Raw genomic sequence first — 23,747 nt, forward strand, 5'->3', positions numbered from 1 at the left:
AGAACAGAGCCAGGCGTTCTATAAGTGCTATGTAGGTGGTGTTAGCGCTTTCTACAAAATACCATCATTTAATTGACCAAAGTCCCTTCATTCTGATTTTTTTGTTGCTTTTTTTTTTGGATAGTGTTGTGATGGATTCACTTCTTCTTCCCCTCCTTCCTCTTCTTCTTCTTCTTCTTCTTCTTCTTCTTCTTCTTCTTCTTCCTTCTTCCTCTTCCTCTTCCTCTTCTTCTTCTTCTTCTTCTTCTTTTTTTTTGAGACAGAGTCTCACTCTGTCACCCAGGCTGGAGTGCAGTGGTGCCATCTCGGCTCACTGCAAGCTCCGCCTCCTGGGTTCATGCCATTCTCCTGCCTCAGTCTCCTGAGTAGCTGGGACTACGGGCGCCCGCCACCACACCTGGCTAATTTTTTGTATTTTTAGTAGAGATGGGGTTTCACCGTGTTAGCCAGGATGATCTCGTCTCCTGACCTCGTGACCCATCTGCCTCGGCCTCCCAAAGTGCTGGGATTACAGGTGTAAGCCAGCGCGCCCGGCCAATAGATACACTTCTTCTTGGGGTGGGTCAGGGACATTTGTTTGCCTATTCCCTCAGATACCTTCCTAGAATTAAGATTGCTGTGCTAAAAGGCAAGTGCATTAAAAAAAAATTTTTTTTTATATTTGTTGCCAGACAAGCCAATTACATCATTCGTTGAACCAATTTCCAGAAACAGCGCGATAGTATTTTCCCATACTATTGCCAACACAAGTATAATCATATGTATAAACACTTGTTAGTCTGCTAGGTGGAAAATGAGGTTTTAATTTACATTTATTACTAGAGGGGTTGAACTTTTCATAATTTTGTCCATTCTGTTTCTTTTTTCAAATGGCTACTTATGGCCTCTGCCTATTTTTCCAATGAGTGTTACTTTTTTAGTATAAAATAACTATACATTAAGCGTACTTGTATTAGTCCATTTTCACACTGCTAATAAAGACATACCCGATACTGGAAAGGAAAAGAGGTTTAATTGGACTTACAGTTCCATGTGGCTGCGGAGGCCTCAGAGTCATGGCAGGAGGTGAAAGGTACTTCTTATACTTCTTACATGGTGGCGGCAAGAGAAAATGAGGAAGAAGCAAAAGCAGAAACCCCTGATAAGTCCATCAGATCTCGTGAGACTTATTCAACTGTCATGAGAATATCATGGGAAAGATGAGCCCCCATGATTCAATTACCTCCCCCTAGGTCCCTCCCACAACATGTGGAAATTCTGGGAGATACAATTCAAGTTGAGATTTGGGTGGGGACACATCCAAACCATATCAGTACTCTATCATGTTTTGCAAATCTTACATATAAAGCTGACTCATGAAACTTTAATATTGAAGTTTGAGTTAGGCATTATAGCTAGGTTGGGTATGAAAGAGATTACTTGGTTTTTAGCAACCTTTTAAGGGGACTAGTGAACCTTGGTGAAGGGTATGTGGAAGTTCTTTCTATGATTCTTCCATTTTTTTCTCTTGTTTGAAATTATATCAAAATAAGAAGCTCCAACAACCCCCCACTCCACACACACAAGCAAATTGATTTATGGGGTAATTGGTGCCCCACTAACCACACGGCTACCTACCTATTTTTTTTTTCCATTATGTTCATGGCTGTTGTAAGTAGAGAGACCCCACGGCCATGTCTGTGGGCAGCCTGGGAAAAGTCTACAATCTACCCCTACTGAGATCAGCTACGTCAAGCTCTGCTCTCCCCTGGCCAGAACCTGGGTCTGCTGAAATAATCATACCCTTTTTGTCTGCTATCATGTGCTCAGTATGCTGCTTGAAATGCTTAAGACCCCGTAGGCTTTCCTAGCCTCTTTGGTTAGGAAGTCCCCTCCTTCTCACTGGTCCCAGGAGGATAGGTGGTGGCAATGCAGCTTGCTTCTGTTTCCTCCATCCCTCATCTCTCTGTGCTGCTTATGCAAAGGCCTACTCACTTAGAGGAGAAAGACTCCACTCTTAGTTCCATCTCTGCAGCTAGAAAGTTAGCCCTTAGGCAGACTGACATACCCGCAGAAACAACCCCCCAACTCTTTATGGCTTAATCCAATAAAAATTTGTGCTACTTATCCAACATGAGCTGTGGAGGATTGGGGTCAAGAAGCATGGGGTTAGTGATGACTCTATGATGGCTGTCCTCCACATACTTACCCAGGGATTCAGGCTAGCAGAGGCTCTGCCACCCATGATGTTACCAGCTACCACAGCAAAGGAAGAGGCAAGCATAGAGAAATTATACTCACTTTTCTCTACCTTGGCTCTAAGGGGTCACATATGATTTTCACTCACATCTCATTGGCCTCAATGGTTACAAGGCCTTGCCTAACTGCAAGGTGGCTGGAGAATGCGGGGAGGGCCATAGAACATGTGTGAACCTTGCTGTCTCTGCCCGCTCCCAGGATGAGCCTCTGGACACTTCCTCTCAGCATTGTCATTCAAATATTTATAATATTTTGTTTAAGGTCTGCCTTCCTGCTTGACTCAGAGAGAGAGGTTGGGACCCTGTCTTTTTTGTTCACTACTGGATTCTTAATGCCTAGCAAGGTGTCTGGCACATAGTATACCAATAGAGTTGTGACTTCTGGTGCCATCTGGTGGCAGCACACACATATTACAGGAGCAGACACTTTTAAATGATGTAGAGACTAAGGACCAGGATTTCAATTATTTCTGGAAGATGCAAGTGGGAGTGTGGGGAAGTGAAACAGAGTGTTAGAAAATAAAAGATTTTCCAACATTTTGGTAGACAAGTGCTCCAGAGTGAGATTCTCTTGGGGTCATAGCACAGCTTTCCTATCAGTTCTGGCCCACCTCAGTTTCTCTCTTCTCAGGTTTGGCTGGTGAAAGAGCTACTGGAGTAGCCTGGGTTTTCAGAGTTGTCAGGACACAAAATGAGTTAAAATGACACACCAAAGAAAATTCAAGAATCTACCCATAGCTGCTAAATGAGTTGCAAAACAAATCAATTCAGTGGTCTACCTCCACTCTGGCCTGCCCACCTCCAGGGAACAGAACACAAATAAAGCCAGTGACTTTTTTTTTTCTTCAAGTATATCACTTTTTCCAGACCCGTGTTCAAATGGCTTTTGTTAAAGCTGAAAACATTCAAGGTAAAGAACCATGTTAAGGAGGCTTCTAAAAAATTATCCGGCCCCAAACCTTGAGATTTCCGAGAAGTGCCAGGGCCATCTCTGGCTGCCCACTGCTGTGTCAGATGAAAGATAATGACCCCGGGGCAGATGAAGGGTTTTAAAGAGTAAAGCTTAATCGAAGGTAATAGTGGGAGACAGGAAAAATTGCAGAATGGTAATGGAAAGAGTGCATTAGTGAGGTTTCTGCACTGTCACCCTTTACCCAGAGACTCTGGGCTCTTCCATGTAAGTGGCCCCTTGCTCTCTGGAATCCATTATCTCCCCAGGATGCCCATGATGTGCTTAGTGAGATGGAAACAGTGGTGCCTGACTGCTGGCTCTGGGGAAGAGAACCTAAGGAAAACAACATTTCCCAGAAAATAAGAAACAAAACACAACTGAGTTAAACAATGAAGAAAGCAAGCTTTTGATGACAAACTTTTGGCTGAGAAGTTGTGCTTTGTTTATGAGGAACTGATGAACTGGATGAGGAAATGGTTTTGGTTTGTTTGGTGGTGAACAAAGATGTAGAAATACACCCATCTTGCAAATACCATTTCTAGGAATAAGAAAGAAAAAAAATTTGGAAGTTCACTGAGACGACAGACTTTTTGGGATCGGGGGGACAATCTTGAATTTTTAATTAATAATAACTAACATGTATTGGGCACTTGGTAGGTGACAGACACCAGGCTAAGTGTTTCTGTGAGGCTTCTCCTTCAATTCTCATGGGTACTATGTGTACGGTCTTAGAAAACAATACCCCGAAATGAAGGCCTCAAAAGCAACAGTTTCTCTCTGACTGTCTCCTTCCCTCCTGTCACTGACCTCTCATTCTCTCCCAAGGCTAACCATAGAAACTAGAATCCCTTTTCCTCAAAGTGGGTAATAGAAGCCAGAACCCTTTTCCTCCAAGCCAGCCATAACCTAAAAATATTACTTTAACTTTCCTACTGTCTTTCTGTGTAAAAACTGGCCATGAAGAAATTATCTGACCTGCCTTGTTTGACTGTAGGTCATCAGACCCCCATCCTAGAGAAGGTCCTGCCCCACACCCAGTAGGAAGAAACACTCCCCAAGACACCCAGAAGAATTGAAATGGACAGCGCTGGGATTCCCCAGTCAGTAAGTGTTAGATCAGACCCTTTCTGTCCATACTTTGTTGAACATAAGCATAAAATAGACAGTTCCCCCTGTATCTTTGGGCCTTCATGCTGAAAGTTCCAGTGTCATGTAAAACTATGATCAAATACGTGTGTCTGCCTTGTCTCCTACTAATCAGCTTTTGTCAGCAATTTCCAGCGAAACGTCAGAAGGTGATGGGGAAGTCTTCCCTTGGCCCCAATATCTGTTAGGTAGATGTTCCTATGACCACCATTTTAGAGGAGAAATGGGCTTAGGGAAGTTCTACAACTTGCCCAAGGTCATGTAGCTGGGGGCCTGGGACCAGGACTCCTCCCCAGGCCAGTGTCTCCAGGGTCCTGGTTGAGTCCCCTCTTCCTATTTTCTTCATTGCTTAGTCAGCAATATATTTGAACTATATTAAAATATATTTATTGTGCCGTGCTGGAGGCTGGGGACATAGCCGTGTATGAAGAAGGGGCCCTCTGTCCTCAGAAGTCATATACTTGGCTAGCCGAGGTTTTATGTGACTGGTTCTTCTGGCCCACGGTTGCCACTCCTTCCATCCTCCTCCCTCCCTGCAAACAATTTTTCTTGGCCCCACCTAACATCAAAACTCTGAGCTCAAAGGAGCCCAGAGAACAGCTAGAGGCCCCTAAGCCACCCTTTCCTGTGATGAGGTTCTAAGAATTCTTCAAAGGATTTACCCAACATGATAGGGTGACAAAGTCTGCCGAGGATCTCAAACCAGATTGAGGTGTATTTTCTTCAATGAGATGCTTTAAACTTGTTGAAACGCAGTCACTCAGTTTGCTGAAGTTTAATTATTTTTTTGCTCTGACCTAGAGAGGGAGAGTACAACAGGCAGTTCAGAGGCTCATAGGATGGCAAAGTCAGCTGGGCTCTGAATTTTCTTTCTTGCTTTGTAAATAAATATTTCCACCTGCAAACACAAAAGACACTGAGAGTGGCGGGCATTTCTCTGCTAAACTGTGGAAGAGACAGCACATAAGTAATGCAGCTCAAGTAGGTCCTGAATGTGGCAAGGGTGGGAGTAACTAGGGCTTGGAGCTCTTCCTGCGTTTTAGTACAGGAGCAAGTGTACGCCGATTGGCAGCTTTCTTGGACAGAGTTCAGGACCAGGATTTGGAAGACCAGGTCACAAGGTTTTTGCTTTGTGACTAATAATCCACAATCCTTTGCACATCATTTAACTTCTCTGCCTTGGTTTCCTTCTTCACATAAGTGGGACAATAGTGCTGTTATCCTTCCTTATGGGTTTTGCTAATTAACTAAATCAATTAAATTATTTTGATATACCCTGGCCAAAGGTTTTAGTGATAAGTAGAACAAATCATATCAAAACACTGCTTTAAAAAGCTCTGGCTGAAGGATAAAGAGCCGTGTTTTACCAGGCATGGTGGGAAACCACTCAAAACCCCTGTAATTGGTATCAAGATTACTTTTGCCATTACTTTTAATGTCAAAAACCGCAATGACTTTTGTACCAACATAACATTTTAAAGACAAAACATTTAAGCTAAAGAAGATGCAGAAAGAAATTACTATCTGAACTTCTCTAAAAGCTGTAAAGCAGAACCTCTCAGAAAATACAGCTGTCAGTAGCCCTCCCTTGAGGTCTTCCCTGTGAATTCAGCTGCCAGGGAGATAGACTGCCCATTCTATTCACATCAAAAAGCTGATAGAACCTTCTCTACCTTCTCACTGAAGCCCTGACACTCCTCCCCAGTCCCCTAGCTAGGTTTGGTATATAAACCCTTTATCTCTGTCTATTGGGATGAGTTACTCCTCACTGAATCTCTCCGTTGCAGGTGTAAATAAACTTTTTTTTTTTTTTTTGTCTTGCTTATCTGTCTTTTGTCAGTTTAATTTGCAGACCCCACAGGCTGAACGTGAGAGAGGAGAGGAAAAGTTTTTTCCTCCCCTACAACATACAAATTCCTTTACTACCCAACTGCTGCTCACCAAGTGCCCTATACTCCACCGTACACATTCATCTAGAGCTCTTAATCAAACACATGTGTTCATACTTCTGTCTGAGCTGTTTCCTTTGCCTGAGATGCCCTAATCTTCTCTGTTTGCTCTGGAGCCAGACATTGGGTTTATACCTCCCTTTCCCCACCATGACTTGTTCCCTTGAAAGCTGAGTGAACTCACTCAAGTTACTTAGCTTATCTGAGCTTCTCTTCCCTCATTTCTAAGTTGGGAATAATAATAATTCCCAGTGGCACAGCTGGAGGTTCTGGGAGGGGAAGAACGGGGAGCCCACCTGTTATCCCAGACATGACGGTTGTGAAGAATGGGAGGACATTCGAGGAAGCAGTGGGAAAGCTGGTTCTGTTCAATCTCCGTTTGAAACATTAGCAGTCAGAGAGAGAGATAATAGAGCAAAAGGTCAAAAGACAGTGCCTTTTTTAATGTGGTCACTCTCCTTGATAGCAGAGCCTGCCAATGCTTCTGATGTAATTGCCACACCAGCTGATACGAGGATTTAAGAAAAGGGAGTTCACGCAGCACTTGGCGCAGGGCTTGATACACAGAGCCCAGTAAGCGTTAGTTATGACTATTTTTTTTTTTATTAACTTACTCTTTTACCAGTGTTCCCATGTGCTTTATGCATAACTTACCATGGCACTTATTTGCTTGGGAAGTTGTGTAGCCTCTTTGCACTGCGGTGTCCTCATCTGTGAGATGGGAATGCTAGCAGCACTGCTGTCTGGGGGTATCGTGAAGATGACTTGAGATGATGCATAAAGCCCTCTCAACAGGAAGCACCCAGAAGGCATCAGCCGTTACAGTTGCTTGGTGGGAGGGAGCTGAGCAACACCATAAGCATAGCTGGGCCTAATGCCTGTTAGGTAATTCCAAGTACATTTGGGAAGGACAAATATGTCAAGACCTACTCTAGTGAGGATCAGGAGAACTGCAGCTAGTGCTGTGGGGTGTCCACTGTGGGGAGGTGGGCACAGTTGTTTGGGTGCCCTAAGCTGTAGGTCTTCTGTGCCTTACTTACCTCCTGGGTTTGACTGGAAGACTTTTAGAGAAAACACTGAAACCACCTTTGCAAAAAATTATAACAGTAAGAAAATTAAGACAGTGAAAGAGATCTGACTTACCTGCCTCCATCTTGCATGTAACCTCCAAGCTGCCCTTATTCATTCCTGGGCATAGGCTGAGCTGACGTTGGGAGGAACCTAGTTTATAGTTTAACTTTGAAACAAAGATGATAACAGCCCTTTGCTGAAATGAACCCTCTTCTTGCCAGGGGGACCAGAATGTCTTTGTAGGACTAACAAATTAGCCACAAGATTAGAAATTATGGTGTAGGAGTCATGCAGCTAGCTAGAGGCCACAAGATTCTAAACCTTCTCAATTGCTCCTACGGATAACATCACTATTGTAAAACCTCAGATTGGTGCTCAAGATAGTTTTCAGACCCTGCACTTGATGGATCAGCTGGCACTACTCAGATCAATACACTGGCTTATCTGGTCTTGTGGCCCCCACCCAGGAAACGACTCAGCACAAGAGGACAGCTTTGAGTCCCTGTGATTTCATCTCAGACCCAACCAGTCAGCTCTCCCTACTACTTGGCCGCCTACCCACCAAATTATCCTTAAAAAACCCCAGCCTCTAAATTTTGGGGGTGACTGTTTTGAGTAATAATAAAACTCTGGTCTCCCATTGAGCCAGCTCTGCATGAATTAAACTGTTTCTCTATTGCAGTTCCTCTGTCTTGATAAATCAGCCTGTCTGGGCAGTGGGCAAAATGAACCCCCAACAGGAGGATTTCAAATGTAAAGGTAAGGAAAACTATTACATGTCCCTGTGTTCTGGCAGCAGGTATGAGGCTGTGCCAGCCCTCCCTCTTGCTGTGAAGTTGCCTGTGGATGGGACACTGTGAGCTATTCCAAAGAAGAATAAAGATGTGATCGTTGCATTCAATTGAACCCCTTCGATGACCTGTGATTAGTCTGGGTAACATGTACTGCTCAGAAAGAAAGAGATATTGGAGATTTGTGTTTTCATCTGTCTAATTCAAAACATGCATGTGGATGAAGGGGACAAGCTCTGTCCTGGGGAGGGACAATGTACTCCTCTACCAAAGTAATTTTGTATTCTCAGTCCCCATTGGTGGCTCACACCCTCCCCACAAGTCTGACTTTGGATTTTCCCCTTTTTGGCCTACTTCCTTCTGGAGGCAACTCTGGGTGAAAGAAACCTCAAGGGGCAGGTGGTAGGAAGTCAGGCCAGGCTATTAGACTGGGGAAGGGAGAGAATATGGAGGTCAAGTCTTCCTGCTAATAGGAGATGAGGCTTTAGAAGCCACGAAAGACATAAGACTAACCAATGCTACCTGGCAATCCATTTCTATCAGCTCCAATCCTGGCTGCCTTTCAGCATTCACAGTCCAGTGCAGAGGAGGGTCTTTGAAGGTATAGGGATCAGAAAGAATTTCCTCCTTAGGTAAGATAAACTTTAATTTCTTTCTCTCTTCTCAGTAGGATTTAACCTGATCTTCAAGGGAGAAAGCCAAGAGCCAGGGCAACCTTAGGTCAGGGGCTGGGGCCTTCTAAATGCAAGGGGAAGTGCCTGGGAGATGTGTTCATGCTGGTCCTAGCCCAAGGTGGGAAAGTACTGGAGCTCGGGGGGCGGTGGCGATATGGAATTGGGAGGTAGGAGGTCTGCTACTGCCAAGGCAATAAAAGAGAAAGTGTTAGCAGTTCCTATTCTAGGAGCAGCTTACTCTACAGGGAGGCAAGAGTGCATACTTTTATAGAGCTTCAAAGGAAAGAATAGTCGGAGATGCAGGCTCAGGAAGTAGGGCAGAAAATCCAAAGTCGGTGGCCTTATGGTATTGTCTAGATGAGCATGTTTTGCACTTTGAAGCTTCACAGACCCAGTGTTAGGGGAAGCCGCTTCAAGGTGAGGATCTAAGCCTCTCCATCAGACAGCAACTTCAATACCCAGCAAAGCGTAAAAAGCAATATTTTACTCATGTGAATGTACACGTGAAACAAGAGGGGGGAAGTGTGCCTGAAAAAAATAGCAAGCATCAAGTAGATGTGTTCTAAAGTAAAGAATAGGAGACCAGTAATTGCAGACCAAAAAGCTTTTTCCTCTCCAGAGCCCGAACACTAATGCAGGCATTGTTCCTCCTTCAGAAACCCCTCTTAATAGAGCATTAGTACTTCAGAACATTTATACCTATTAGGATATGCTCATCACAGCTCTTGACAAAGCCTCTAAATTATACCTTTTATAATTCCGTTATTCTTTTTGTGCTGCGAAGTCTTATGCTGTGCGTTAATGCAAGGCAATTAGCTTTATCAGGAAGAAAAGAAAAACTGGCTTGACTTCTTGCAAATGCTGAAATTGCCAGATCACACACTGTTACTATCGCCCTTGAGCGCCACCTTCAGGCAGTTCTTTGGTACTGTTGTGGAAATTTCTAGCCTTCTCAAGGTTGCTTGTGAACTGAAAGGCACAGACAGACCCCTTTCCTTAAGCTGCCTGTTGGAATATGGTGATACAAGTAAGTATAAGAACCTTCCAAGAGGCAGTTTTATTTCTGGTGGCTGATTTTTCACTGATTTGATTATTTTATAATGACTAAATGTTAGAAAGAGGCCTTTCTAACATTTAATTTGGGGGCCCTAAATGAAAAATTACTGGACTGAAAAACTGGTTTGACTCATTAGTCACTGAGGTTATTGACTAAATGAATACATTTACTAGATGTTTTACTGAAACCCAAGACAATCCTGATTCTTAAATTTAGCTGTTAATTTCAACCACCTTCCAAATTTCAAACCTGGCCTTCTTCTCCAATTTTATATTTTTAAACCTGGCAATTAATTACTAGATGATGTTCTTCGTTTTCATGTAGGGATTCTGATGAATAGGAAAAAAACAAGAGAAAAAGTTTCGTAACCTTAACAAACTACCTTTACTAGTTAAAAACCATCTAGAAACCCGCTGATCTGATTCAAATAACTCCACTTATCTGTTGGTCTCTCCTCACTCTTAGCTTCTATTGGCTGCCTCAGAGTTGAACTTGGCTTGACTTTCAGCTCTGCTGCTTTCTGTATGATTATATCACATAGAATGTTCTCAGCTTCAAGTAATAAAAAATCCAACAAAAACTGGCCACATCAAACTATTAACTCACTTAACACAGAAAGTCTGGGCGAGAGCAGTTTCAGGGTTGGGTAATTCATCTGTTCAATAATATCTCTTTTTTTTGTGTTTTTTTGAGATGGAGTCTTGCTCTGTCGCCCAGGCTGGAGTGCAGTGGCATGATCTCAGCTCAGCTCACTGCAACCTCTGCCTCCCAGGTTCAAGCGATTCTCCTGCCTCAGCCTCCTGGCTAGCTGGGATTACAGGTGCCTGCTACCATGCATGGCTAATTTTTGTATTTTTTTTTTAGTAGAGATGGGGTTTCACCATGTTGGCTAGGCTGATCCTGAGTTCCTGACCTCAGGTGATCTGCCTGCCTTAGCCTCCAAAAGTGCTGGGATTACAGGCGTGAGCTCGGTCCAATAATATCTTAAGTAGCCGGGCTTTCCCCTTCTTTTTCCCCTGCCGACTTTAGTGTGCTGGCTTTTGTTCTCCAGATGGTGTCCACAGTTCTAGGCATCACCTCAGGGTGCCGCACAGCCTGTTTCATCAACACAATATGTTTGTGTTTCAAAGAAAGGAATTTTGCTTTCCCAGAACCCTTCAGAACACTCTCCCTCCATGCTAATGAGAATGGAAATTATCATGAGTAGTTTAGGTTGGCCCATCCCAGTCCTGGCTGCACTTTTGAATCACTGGGGAGCTTTATAAAACGACTGAGGCCTAGACTCACTCCAGATAAGCTGGTTTAACTAGACTGAGATGGTTCTAATGGGCAGCCAGTGCTCAGACCACTGGCGTAGTTTAATCATGATTCCCTTACATTGGCAGCGAGCAGCTCAGCCTCCCCTGAGCATGGCCCAACTGGTGCCTTTAAAAATTAGGGTTCTAATACTGGCAGGAGGTCCAGAGGGATGGTAATCCGGCAGTCAGACAAGCACATTTCTATAACCAGTCAACTGTACTTTGAGTCTTTAATCTTTTGCCTGGAAAATAGGAATTATAATATGTGACTTGCAAGGCATGCCTGCCCGGGTTGCAGCTCAGAAAACTCTGGAATGGGTCACGGAGAATTCCAATCTTAGCTGTTTCTCAATCGCCAAAGCTCACAGAGATACCATTTTGTCTTTCCCTTTTTTTTTTTTTTCTCTTCTCAGGCTTCCCTCTTCCTGACTCAGGACAAGGCCTTGGGGTTTGGTGGTGGCAGGGAGAAGGTTCCAGGTGACTTCTTACTGTGCTTCCAAAGCAGCATTATTCACAGTAGTTGAGATATGAAAACAATGTGTCCATTGACAGATGACCGGATAAAGAAAATGTGGCCTGCGTGTGTGTGTGTGTGTGTGTGTGTGTGACACACACAATGGAATATTATTTAGCCTTAAAAAGGAAGAAATCCTGCCAGTTGTGACAACATGGATTCACCTGGAGGACATTACGTTAAGTGAAATGTACCAGACACAGAACAACAAATATCATATGATCTCTTTTATATGAGGAATCTAAAAATAATCAAAACAGAGAGTAGACTGGCAGTTACCAAAGGGACCAGGGGGAGATGTAGGTCAAAGGGTACAAAACTGCAGTTACATAGGATGAATAAGTCTTGAAATCTAATGCACAGCACAAGGACGATATAATATTATATTATATACAGATGCTTCTCTAACATAACCTTATTGTAAGTCAAGAAGCATGCTGAATGTGTATCTCTTCCACATTGTCATAATGCTGAAACATCTTAAGTCAAACCATCATTAAGTCAAGGACCATCTGTACTGGAAATTCGCTTAGAGAGCAGATTTTAGGTGTTCTTACCACACACCCTAAAAAAGGTAACTCTGTGAGATGATGATATGTTAATTGGCTTGACTCTAGTAATTATTTCACTATGTATATCAAAACATCACGTTGTGCATTATTAAATATATACAATAAACAAACAAACACTGACATGTCCAAATAAGTGAGTAAATATATAATAAAGTTTGATCCCCTTCATCTCCAGCTGGCTTTATATCTCACTATCCAGCAAGGGGAGGAAAACCAGGCAGCTTTTGTGGGCCTCTTGTCCTGGACTCCCTAATAGTTACTGTTGGGGCCGGCACCCCGTGTCTTGGTTCCCAGAGGTATTCATGGAGGCTCTCTGAAAATAAGATTTCTTCGAGGAGTTTCTATCACAGGCTTGCAGGGCCCTAGTTATTTTACACATCAGTGTTCTTTTTTCCTGGGTGGGGAGGGAATGACGTAACACAGCCATGTACGTCGGAGACTCGAGCCTGGCTGCCTGGTCCTGCCCTCTCCATCAGAGCCCTTGTCCCCTTGGGATTTTCCCCTGGAGTCCAGGTTTCTCTCTTTCTCTCTCCAATTTGACCTCCTCTGGGGATTCCCAGCCCATCAAACATGTATGACTGAATATGTGTTTCCACACTCCATTGGCTGCCCACCATGTGCCAGATACCATCTGAACCTTGAGAACACAGCAGTGAACAAGACTGGCAAGGGCCCTGCTCCCACGGAGCTCACACTTGTGTAGGGTGACAGAAGACAGTAGACAATAAGCAAACCAGACCTAAGATCATGTCAGACAACGGTAAGAAAATAAGAGGGGAAAGTGGGATAGTGAACCGTTGGGGTGGGTGGGCTACCTCAGAGGGGACATCAGGCATCAGCACCTCTGAGGGGAGACATTTGAACTGAGGCCTGAACAGTGAGAGGGGCTCAGCCACAAAGAAGCTGAAGGAGGAATGTTTCAGACAGAGGCAACAGTGGGTAAGGCCTCCAAGGTAGAAACAAACTTGGGGTGTTGGAAGAACAGTGAAAAGGCTGGTGGGCTGGAGTAGAGTAGGGTCCAAGTTCATTTTAAGAGCACACATGGAACTTAGGCCAATTCCAGGACATGACTGGACACTTATGTTAATGGTTCCTAAAAGATAGTGTAACAGTTGGGAAGTTACCAGATGTTCTATGCTGGGAGCCTTGTCTTCCCAGAACTCATGAGACTCTCTCAGTGACAGCATTGCCTGCTTGCCTGAAAGGATCTCGCCTTCAACTTTAAGGACAGGGACATCCAGTTCAATGTCACTCTGGTCTGATTCATTGTGATTCCATTATTTAAAAAACATAAATCTTTATTTCCATGACAGCCATAGAAGTTTTTCCCTACATTCCAAGAGCTGTCTTCCACTCTCAATCAATAAGAGCTAACAGAGCTACGTGTTCTCTGCATTCCTGGGCAGTGCATGATACTACAAACACTCTCAACCAATGAGCTCTCTCCTCAGTTGAGGATGTTCTGCAACATGGGACTTTATTTTTGCTATTGATTTTGTGTGCTCAAAATTATTAGCCTAAGTCCCCATAAAGAGATTGGGTCTATGACCTGGGCTAGTCTCAATGACAAGGAAGAGGGAATTCACCCGTTTCCCAAAACTTGGGTGGTTGAGATGATGTAGGCAGTTTTGAGGTGGAGCAGAATTGGGGGGCGGGTGCGGGGAGTCAAGGATTCTTCCATTCCGGGTTGGGAATCTGCAATCCCTTTGATGTAATAGCTTGCCAGATGTTTGAACTATGAAATTGTTTCTGGGGTTCAGACTGTAGAACCCACTGAGGCAGAAATGTGGGAACTTGGTAGGAAAACATAAAGATGACTGCATGTTGGATATTTCAAGAAGGTACAAGGTCCTTTCCATGGAAGTTTTGCTAAAAGTGGATCAGGAACAAGAGGTGAATTATATAACTTTGCTTCAGAAGCCACATCTACCTCTAATCAGCCATCAGAGGCTGAGGAAGGTCAGATTATCTTGTGTCTTCCTTATCATCACCATCACTATCAGCAGCAGCAGCAGCAGCAGCAGCATCAGCAGCTGGAGCAGCAGCAGCAGAGTTCTCTGTCACACTCTATTACTAAAGCTAAAGATTGCATGTGATTATAGATATTTATTATTCTGGTCATTGTCATGGTGATCTTTGCGGAAAGATATTAGAGGAAAACTCCCTCCTAGTCATATCTGGAGGCCAGTCAATGTCCTTAAACAGAAAACTGGGGTCATACCCTGTAAAACCTATCAGACCAAGTAATCCAGAGCTGGGATGGGGGCAGGATCTCTTTAGAGTAAGACTTGCCTTCCAAGCCACATAACTGTCATCTGGAGCTTGTCACTGCTGACAATTTTCCTCCTTGCTGCCAGCTTGCTCTGTATCATGCAGGGCTATCATCAGTAACTTAGCCCTAAGAGGGGTACAGGAAAGATTAAAAAAAGGAATGCTATATTTGTGGGGGAATCATTCTCTAAAAGTCTCCCTTGCCAGCAGATTTTAAGTGGTAGGAGCAGTGGTTGTCACCACAGCTGGCACTTTGGGTTTTGTGGTGTGAAGCAAAGGCTTTTTAACTGAGAGAGTACTGGTGCCCATTCCTGGTGGCAGCTCCTGCCACTGGAAGCCTGGTTGGCCAGAATGTGATGGTGTGACGGGGACTGCGTCTGGATCCCAGCTGTCAGGACCTGGCTTCCAGATCTGAATTCTAGAGCAGAGGGAGGGAAGGCAGAACACCTACGAGCACACTAATGTTTCAAGTTTGGCCTAGAGCAAAGAGCCTGAGTTGCTGTTGGCCAAACGTTGGCCTGTGCTTGTCAGACTGGGCTGAAGACTTCCTCCCTGGTCTATCCTTCACCTCGTATGCCATGGTTTTGGGAAACACTGTGCTCAGCAAGCTGAACTGCTTCTTGGGTGTGCGACTAGGGTGCCAGCCAGGCCAGGGACGTCCAGGACTGGAAGAAATGCAGGGGCAGGACCACAGCACAGGCTGATCAGGAGGCTGCCCCACCAGGAGCTCTGCTGAAGGCTGCATCCTCTCTGCTGAGAGTCAACCACTGTGCTGACTCACCATCCTTGTGGTTGAGAACCCATCAGCAAATTGGTGGCTCTGATGAGCCCTGGAGCTGCAAAATATAGGCTGGGAAACCTCAGCCGGAAGGGACTTCAGTTAGTGACAGGTTTTCTATTCTGATATGGAGCTACAAGGGGCCCAAGAGGACCTGGGCATTTCCCTCTCTAGTCCCCGGAGGAACCATGAAACCAGGCCAGGAAGCAAGGCTAAGGGCAGGAGCAGCATCTGTCTCCAGGCATCTGTTTGGATGGCTGTAAGTCCCACCTTGCTCTGTTTTTTTCTGCTATGGCTGAACCTGGATCTAGCAGGGTCACCATCTCAGTCCCCTGGTGAGCTTAGCTCCTGCCTCCCAGAGAACTGGAATGACCTTATTCAGACACCTCCAGCCTGTATAAGTCAGGGGCAAGGACTGGGGAGTCAAGAGGGTTAAGGGAGTGGGAGGTGAGAGTTACAATCCACATTGTATTTTATGTCAACAGCATCCCCTGGAGTACTGCAAAGCTCTAAGTCAGATATCCCAGTGGGGGGCATCACCCATCCTAGACTTTCTCCCCTGCCCCATGCCCCTTATACCAACATCAAATCAGCACATAGCACTGTACTTGGCCATTAAGATAGTAAATAAATGCCTGGTGAATGTATAATAGTTTGATAGACAGAAAGATGCCCACTCCCCCAACCCAAAGATGTTACATTCTCATTCCCAGACACTGTAAATATGTTATCTTAATAGCAAACAGGATTTTGCAAGTGCGGTTAACATTAAGGATCTTGAGATAAAGAGATTATCCTGGATTATCCGAATGGGCCTAATCTAATCCTAAAAAGCAGACAGGCTTCCCTGGGTGCAGTCAGAGACAGAAATGCATCTAGGGGAAGTGGAGTCAAAGAGAGGGCCATGAGAGAAGGATTCCATGCCCTGTGGCTGGTTCTGAGACATAGGGACTCTATGTAAGGACAGAGCAAATGTCTTCTAGGAGTCCAGGGTGGCCCCAGTTAGCAACCAGCAAGGACCTCAGTCTTACAATCCCACGGAACTGTGAAGACCAGAATGAGCAAAGATAATGATGCACCCCCAGAGCTGCCACCAAGGAACGCTGTCCTGCCGAGACGTTGATTTTAGTCCGATGAGACCCATAGGACTTCTGGCCCATAGAACTAAATGATAGTGTGTGTTTTAAGCTGCTAAAGTTTTGGTAATTTATTATAGTAGCAACCGATAATAGAAATGGCTATAAAATGGAATGTATTTTGTAATTGAATATAATTTTCTTGCCTCTGGTGTCCCTAATTTCCTTGGTGGCTGGCAGTCGTAGAGAAGTCCTTTTCCATGGTTAGCTGTGTGCCAGTGACGGGGAGGGCATCCTTCCTCTGGTCTCAAGTGCTTCTTGGCACCCCTGGGTTTACTTTTTTGCTGATGTCCCCTGGCATAGGTGTTGCTAGAAGCTGGCGTTTTTAGGAAGCACATAGAACTCTCTGCAGCTTCATAGTCAGTCAGTGGCTCCATCCCAGGCAGGTGCTCCAGACCCATCCCATTCATTAATCATCTATTCTGTACAAGAAACTTGATGAATTTTATTTCATTTAATTCTAACAAGTATATGAATTAGGTAATGTTATCCCCATTTTACAGGGAGGAAAGCTGAGGCTCAGAGCGAGTGAACATCTAACCCAGGGCCACCAACAAGAGCTCAGGGATTGGAACCTAGGAGAATATGCTTCCCTTCTCTTCTCCAAGAGTCCTTTTGGGGCTGGCAAGTTGATACAAGCTCCAGATCATGTCTTCAGACAATGCTGGGTCCAAGGAAATGCATGGATCTCCTGCATTACAAAGTTTGACTCCAAGAGAGGCCCAGAAGTGGCTTCCAGCCCCTCCTACCTAACTGTGTCCCGCCGTTCACCCCTTCCTGTCTTCCTGCGATCCAGTGACAGATGTGTCTGTGGGGGCTGCTACTTGGGAAAGTCCACCAGGAGGAGAGCATGCCAATCTCTCCTCTCAGATCCTCTGAGGGTTACTTTCCCCACCCAAACTAGGCCTTGATGTCAAGGCCTAGTTACAGGGACGTCAAACTAGGAGGTTGATGTCAGTGTGGTGTGGAAGATGTTGGGGAGAAGCTGCAGGTGCCTTCTTACTAGCTCTTCCTGAAAACTTGTCTCTGCCTCTCCTTGTTAGTCTGTTTTATAACTCACACTCCAGCCGGGGGGAAGTAAAGGAGCTCATCCCATTCACAGATCCTGTAACCCGTGGTGGTTATTACCTCATAGCTGGTGCAGTGTTCTTTGAGCCTAGCAGTTTGGTTTAGACTCAAATGTCTATTCTTTGCAGTCTTTCTGGGGTTGGTAGCGGAGAAAGAGAAGAGAACAGGTAATTCGATCACTCAGGTTATTCGTGTGTAAAAATTGAAGCCCTACCACAAACGTATGAGTGGATGTTATAGTGTAATAACCTGGACATTGCCAAGACAGCTTCCTCAGGGCTTTTGTCTCCTCAAGCCTACCTGAAGGCTCTCTTCTCAGTCACGGGGGATGGAATTGTTTCATCCCTGGCTTGCTCTGGGCCTCAGTTTCCCTATTCCAGGATAGTTTCCCTATTCCCTATTCTGCATCATAAAAAAAAAAAAATACACTCCTGATAAAAGTCGGTTGATGCTTTTGGCCTGCAGCCTCCTTAAGGTTAATAGTCCACATAATTTCCTCAGGGGCCCTGGCTGGCCTGTTGTGGGTGGACCCATGAAGTATCTTGATTTGCTGTGATAGGAGCCACCTTGGCTTTCTGTGGAGATAAGCCCTGCCCCTCGTTCCCACTTTAAGCTTGAAAAGTCCCTTATCCAACTTTGGAATGGGAACTAGAAAGACTAAGCAGGGTCTCTCAGGGGTTCCTTCTGGGGTCACTCAGAAGAGGAGAACCAAGCAGTCTTGGCGGAGAGACACCTGAGGTTGGTCACTCGGCACATTACCGGGGGCTCAGCAATGACCAGCCTACAACCATCCTGCCTTTCCCCAGGGGTCTGGGCTCCAGCCATGGAGGGTGGACTGGAGACTCCTTTGCCTTTCAACACTGTCTGGCCTGTCTCGGGTCAGGCACGTCTTTTCTCTACTGATTTTGTGGCTGTGGTTAACTTAGCTAACCTTTCAGTGAAATAATGTCTAGTGGCATTCCTTTACATTTTCCATGTGCTGTTTTTTCCATAACTCCATTTTCTTCAGGGCTGAGTTTGGGTCTTCATTTTTCCACCCACAGGCCTAGTTAAGCTTTCGTCTTGTGCTCCAACTTATCTGCCCCAGACTTCTTGGATGGACATTGTCAATCTGGTCATATTGAGAGTGAAACTGCCACCTAGTGGTCACTGGAGGTGTGCCTGCCTTTTCATGAGCTCTCTTGCTGCTGGTTACCGGAAACATCAGTTGATGGTTTTCTTCTAAGCTAACTCAGAAGCTGTGATGTGAATCAGACCAAACAATTTATCTGCTTCAAATCCATATTGTAAAGAGGTTTAATATAAAGACATATTTTCAAATCAAAATAAATAATGAAGCAAAAATCAGATAGACATGTACTCCTTTGCCAAACTGGAACACAATTTTTCTTTCTTTGACTAAATTTCAGTTCAAATGAAGTCCTACAAAGACAAAACAAATCAACTAACAAACAGCCCAACAAAAACGCCTAAACCAAACAGCCCAGCAAAAAGCGGAATGGTCATTTTCATTTATCCAACACAAATCTACTTAGTGCTGGGCTGGTTCCGGTAGGCAACCAAGTGTTTAGTGGATACCCGAGCAGCTCATTATAATACAACATGGCAACTTAAAATCAGGTGAAGAAATGCAGTGGGAGAAAACAAAGAGGATTTGGTAACTCTGCAGAGCAGTGACATTTGAATAGACTTGTCAAGGAAGACTAGATTTAGTCAGGCAGGAGGGAGAGAGGGCAGGGAGGGAATTCTACCTGACTAAGGAAGAGCATGTGCAAGGCCTAGGGGAATGGAAGAGAAGAATGAGTTCAGGTGTCTGGAAGAGGTTGTCTTAGTAGGTTTCCTGTTGCTGTAACGGAATACTACAGAGTGAGTAATTTATAATGAAGAGAAATTTATTTAGTGTATGGTTTTGGAGGCTGGGAAGTCCAAGAGCATGGTGCTGTCCTCCAGGAAGGGTCATTCCATGGCAGGGAGGCAGAAGGGCAAGACAGGGAGTGTGAGAAAGAGAGACAGAGACAGAGAGGGAGGGAGGGAGGAAAAGGGGGCCAGACTCCCAAGATAGCTCACTCACTTCTGTGATGACAGCATGAGTCTATTCACAAAGGCAGAGCCCTCAGGACCTCATCACCTCTTACAGGCCCCATCTCCCAAAACTGTAACAACGGCAATTAAATTTCAACAACAGTTTTGGTAAGGACATTTGAACCATAGCAGGTGTGTAGTATGGCTGAAAAAATATCATTAAGTCTAAAGCCTTGTAATGCGTTAATTAACCACCTATTTTATATATTTATTGGCTACCTGTTTTATTCAAAGTAGATATACAAAGGTATGAGACATGGAGAAAAATTTAAGATGACATGGAGGTATATCGAAAAGATGTCAGTTCTTCCCAAATTAGTCTACAAATTCAAAACTAGCACAGTAAAGATCCCAGCAGGTTTTTTCTTTTGTGGAAATTGACAAGCTATTTCTAAAATTTATTTAGAAATGTGGAGCCCAAAATAGCCAGACTATCTTAAAAAAGAACAAAACTGGAAGACTGATACTACTACATACCAAGAACTTTAATAAAGCTAAACGAATTGTTGGGAAACTGGCAACAATTAAAACTGAATGTACACACACCCTCGGACCCAGCAATTCCATTCCTATGTACATGTCCAACAAAAATGCATATATATTTAATAGAGATTTATACTAGATTGTTCAACACAATGGTATTCATAGCGGTAAATGGTGACTGTCCGAATGCCTTTCAACCCTGTGGTGTCTTTGTACAACAGGATTCTGTATAGCAATGAAAATGAATGATTTACAGTTACACACAACACTCTGGATGTATTTCACAAATATTACATTAAGAAAAAGATGCCGGACTCAAGAGAATACACATTGTCCAATTCCTCTTATATAAAATACAAAAATGGCCCCAAACAAGGTCTTGCTCTGTCACCCAGGGTGGAGTACGGTGGCATAATCACAGCTCACTGCAGCCTCAAATTCCCAGGCTGAAGGATCTTCTTACCTCAGCCTTCTGAGTAGCTGGGACTATAGGAGCATGCTATCACACCCACCTAATATTTTAAAAAAACTTTTTGTACAGATGGGATCTCCCTGTATAGCCCAGGCTGGTCTCAAACTCCTGCACTCAAGTGATCCTCCTGCCTCAGCCTCCCAAAGTGCTGGGATTACAGACATCAGTCACTGCGCCCAGTGTAAAAAATGGCCAAAATTAACTGTGGTAGATTGATTGTACTAGCAGCTCTAACTCTTCATCTCTTAAAATCCATGCCCTTTGCCGTATGACTGCAGCTCCTTTCACTGAAGATGTGGAGTGTATTTCCCCAGCAGGGTCAGGACTATGGTGAGACAATGAAGGCAACTGCCCCAGCCTTAAAATTAAGGAGGCACCAAAATCCTCAGTAATCAAGAAAAATAATATTGAATGCAATGTTTTTGAAAAATCAAAATTAATGCAAGAAAATCCATTGTGAACAAAATTTCAATAAAGACAGGAGCTGACCCTGCACTTGCATAACTCAATTTACTAGCCTCACTCTACTAGCCTCACTCTAATCCTGGCTCTGTCAGATCCTATCTTGAATAAAGAGGATGCCTGCATCTTTCTGTTTGTTCTCTTATTCTCTGCTATCACCATGGCCATGCCCTGGCTAGCCTGCTGGAGGCGAGCTGTCCCCCAACCCCCAAGGTGCAAGAGAAAGCCTGTGGGGGATCAGTCACAGTGGTGGGAAAAATTATAGGGAAAGGATGCAAACCTTCTGAAAGGTTGGAAGCTCCTGCAGAGCCCCAGGAGAGAATAGCTGAAAGCAGCTGTTCTATAACCCTGAGGCAGAGGGCAAGGAGTAAGTACAAAGGAGTGTAGGGGAATTTATCTTAAACAGGCTTGTTTACTTATGTTGACCAGGAACTGACCTTTGATCATCCACGCACCTGACGTTCTCTGGAAGGAGAACGATAAATGTTAATTACCTACAGGTTGTGTTGGCTCCAGGTTTTTGGCATTGTGCCTGCGCTGAATAAAAGCAAGCAGCTCCAGCTTCTCCAGGCTGCTGTCTGGCCGTTAGAGTCAGCCAGTCACCTAGCTGCTTTTATACTGCATACTTGTGTCTGAGCACTCATTTCATCCACTGGCCAAGGCCTGTGGGACAGACCTGGCAAGAGCCCAGCCAAGATGAACCAACTTGCCTACACAACCACCCCCGTGAGTGAATGATAAAATATTGAACTTTTGTGATTGTTTGTTATGCAGCAAGAGCCAACCGATGCACTGAACTATGTAGTTAAGGGTCAGGATAGAGGTTGCTTTTGGGAGATGAGGCATGAAGTGGGTTCTGAGGTGCTGCTGAGTTCTGTTTCTTAACCTGGGTGCTAATTACACAGTTGTACTCAGTTTGTGAAAATTGACTTGTATGTTTATGACCTGTACAATTTTCCATATTTTTATATTTGAAAACATTTTAAAGGGTAGGTGACGAGGCTCCTACTATTTTTTTCAAGGACAACTTACTGGGATAAGATGTATAAAATAAAAGTTACAAGCACCAGAGACTGAAATCAAAATCCAGAATAAATTGAACTTGAACGAATATTCAGAAAATCTATGAAAATACCTATTTTGGACTCTATCCACAATTATTTATGTGAAACCACTTAGAATTACTTAGACCATTATTTTTAAATTATGTTAGGCATGACACAATCACAACATAAGAATATTCTCTGAACCAGTATTTCATTCGGTTCGGGTTTTTGCTGAATTCATCTTTACATGTGGCTTTGCATTGGCCTCATTTCAATACAAATGAGACCAACGTAAATTATTATGATGGCTATTTTTCAACCATATAATACTGCTAATGTCAGTAGGCTTTTCTTTTCTTTTTTTTTAATGGAGTCTCCCTCTGTCGCCCAGGCTGGAGTGCAATGGCACAATCTCAGCTCACTGCAATCTCCGCCTCCTGGGTTCAAGTGATTCTCGTGCCTCAGCCTCCCCAGTAGCTGGGATTACAGGCGCCACCACCACACCTGGCTAATTTTTGTATTTTTAGTAGAGACAGGATTTCACCATGTTGGCCAGGCTGGTTTTGAACTCCTGACCTCAGGTGATCCACCCGCCTTGGCCTCCCAAAGTGCTAGAATTACAGGCGTGAGCCACTTTGCCTGGCTGGCTTGGCTTTTCTATGCACAGAGATTAGATATAACTATCATTCAGCATCAATCCAGGAGCAACTTATCCATCCATCCAGTCAATCAATCATTATCTCATACCTGATGGGAAGAAGCTGGCATCTAATCAGAACTGTGATTTCTTTGCTGTGGATTCCTTTTTCTAGCTGGCTAGAATTGACTCTGAAGTGGGTGGGAAGAGCCTGTTATCAATTTGATGTCAAAGAGAAAGTCGTTCTGTTTTAAGAATTGAGATAAAAATGGGAAAATACATAGCTAAATAATAGCATTTGTGATGTCTTCCTCCATATCCCAAAGGAATAACTTCTAGTTGCTTTTCAGAAAGACAGGCAAACCTGTACGAGTTCTCTGGGGGAAAAAAAGAGTTCTATCTAGTACCAGATTTGTTCCCTGCCCAGGTGTTTCCTATGCACCTGGGCCTGGCAGTGCCATGCCCCACTTTCCACAGCAGATGAGGGCCAGGAATGGTGCCAAGGACTTTAATTACAGGAACTCATCTAATCTTTGTAACCCCTCTATAGGGAGGCACTGTCATCCTCTTTTTACAAATGAGGACCCTGAAGCGCAGAGATGTTGAATCACTTGCCTAAAGTCGCACAGCGAGAACCTAGCAGAGCTCGTATGGAGCCTGGCTGGCTGGCTCGGAGTCTGTGCTCTTATCACCAAAACTTGCTCTCAATTCATACCACGAGTTGTCAATTCCAAAGGAGCTGTGAGAAATCCTCTTTTAGAAGGAAAAAATTATTTTACAAGCAGAGCTACCTCTCCCTAATTTATAGCTGACATAAATCAAATTTTTAGATCCATCAGGCTTGTTGTCGGATAGGGCATTCCTAAGTATGAACTTATAATGAGATTATTTTGAAATGAATGACTTAAAATTATCTCTTAATGTAAGTACCTGAAACGTCTATTTATACTGTCCTGTTTTGACTGCATCACACAGGAAGTTTGTGTGGTGTGTTTGACTCACTGTTAATTTCATAAGTCCGTGTCTCAGTTACAGGTGAAGGCCCTTTGGA

The 23,747-nt window shown here is 44.1% G+C and overlaps 1 protein-coding gene across 1 annotated transcript; it reads left to right on the forward strand.

Annotated features, from left to right (window-relative positions):
• Nucleotides 1-15,427: 15,427 nt before the first annotated feature.
• On the forward strand, nucleotides 15,428-18,853 carry LOC115930771 (putative uncharacterized protein encoded by LINC02694). Its single transcript, XM_031002080.3, has 2 exons — nucleotides 15,428-15,569; nucleotides 16,950-18,853. The coding sequence occupies exons 1-2, from the start codon at nucleotides 15,438-15,440 to the stop codon at nucleotides 17,355-17,357; spliced, it is 540 nt and encodes a 179-aa protein (XP_030857940.3). The 5' UTR covers nucleotides 15,428-15,437; the 3' UTR covers nucleotides 17,358-18,853.
• The last annotated feature ends 4,894 nt before the right edge of the window (nucleotides 18,854-23,747 follow it).

This window comes from Gorilla gorilla, chromosome 16 (genome assembly GCF_029281585.2).
Source record: "Gorilla gorilla gorilla isolate KB3781 chromosome 16, NHGRI_mGorGor1-v2.1_pri, whole genome shotgun sequence".
In the NCBI taxonomy this organism is placed as follows: domain Eukaryota; kingdom Metazoa; phylum Chordata; class Mammalia; order Primates; family Hominidae; genus Gorilla; species Gorilla gorilla.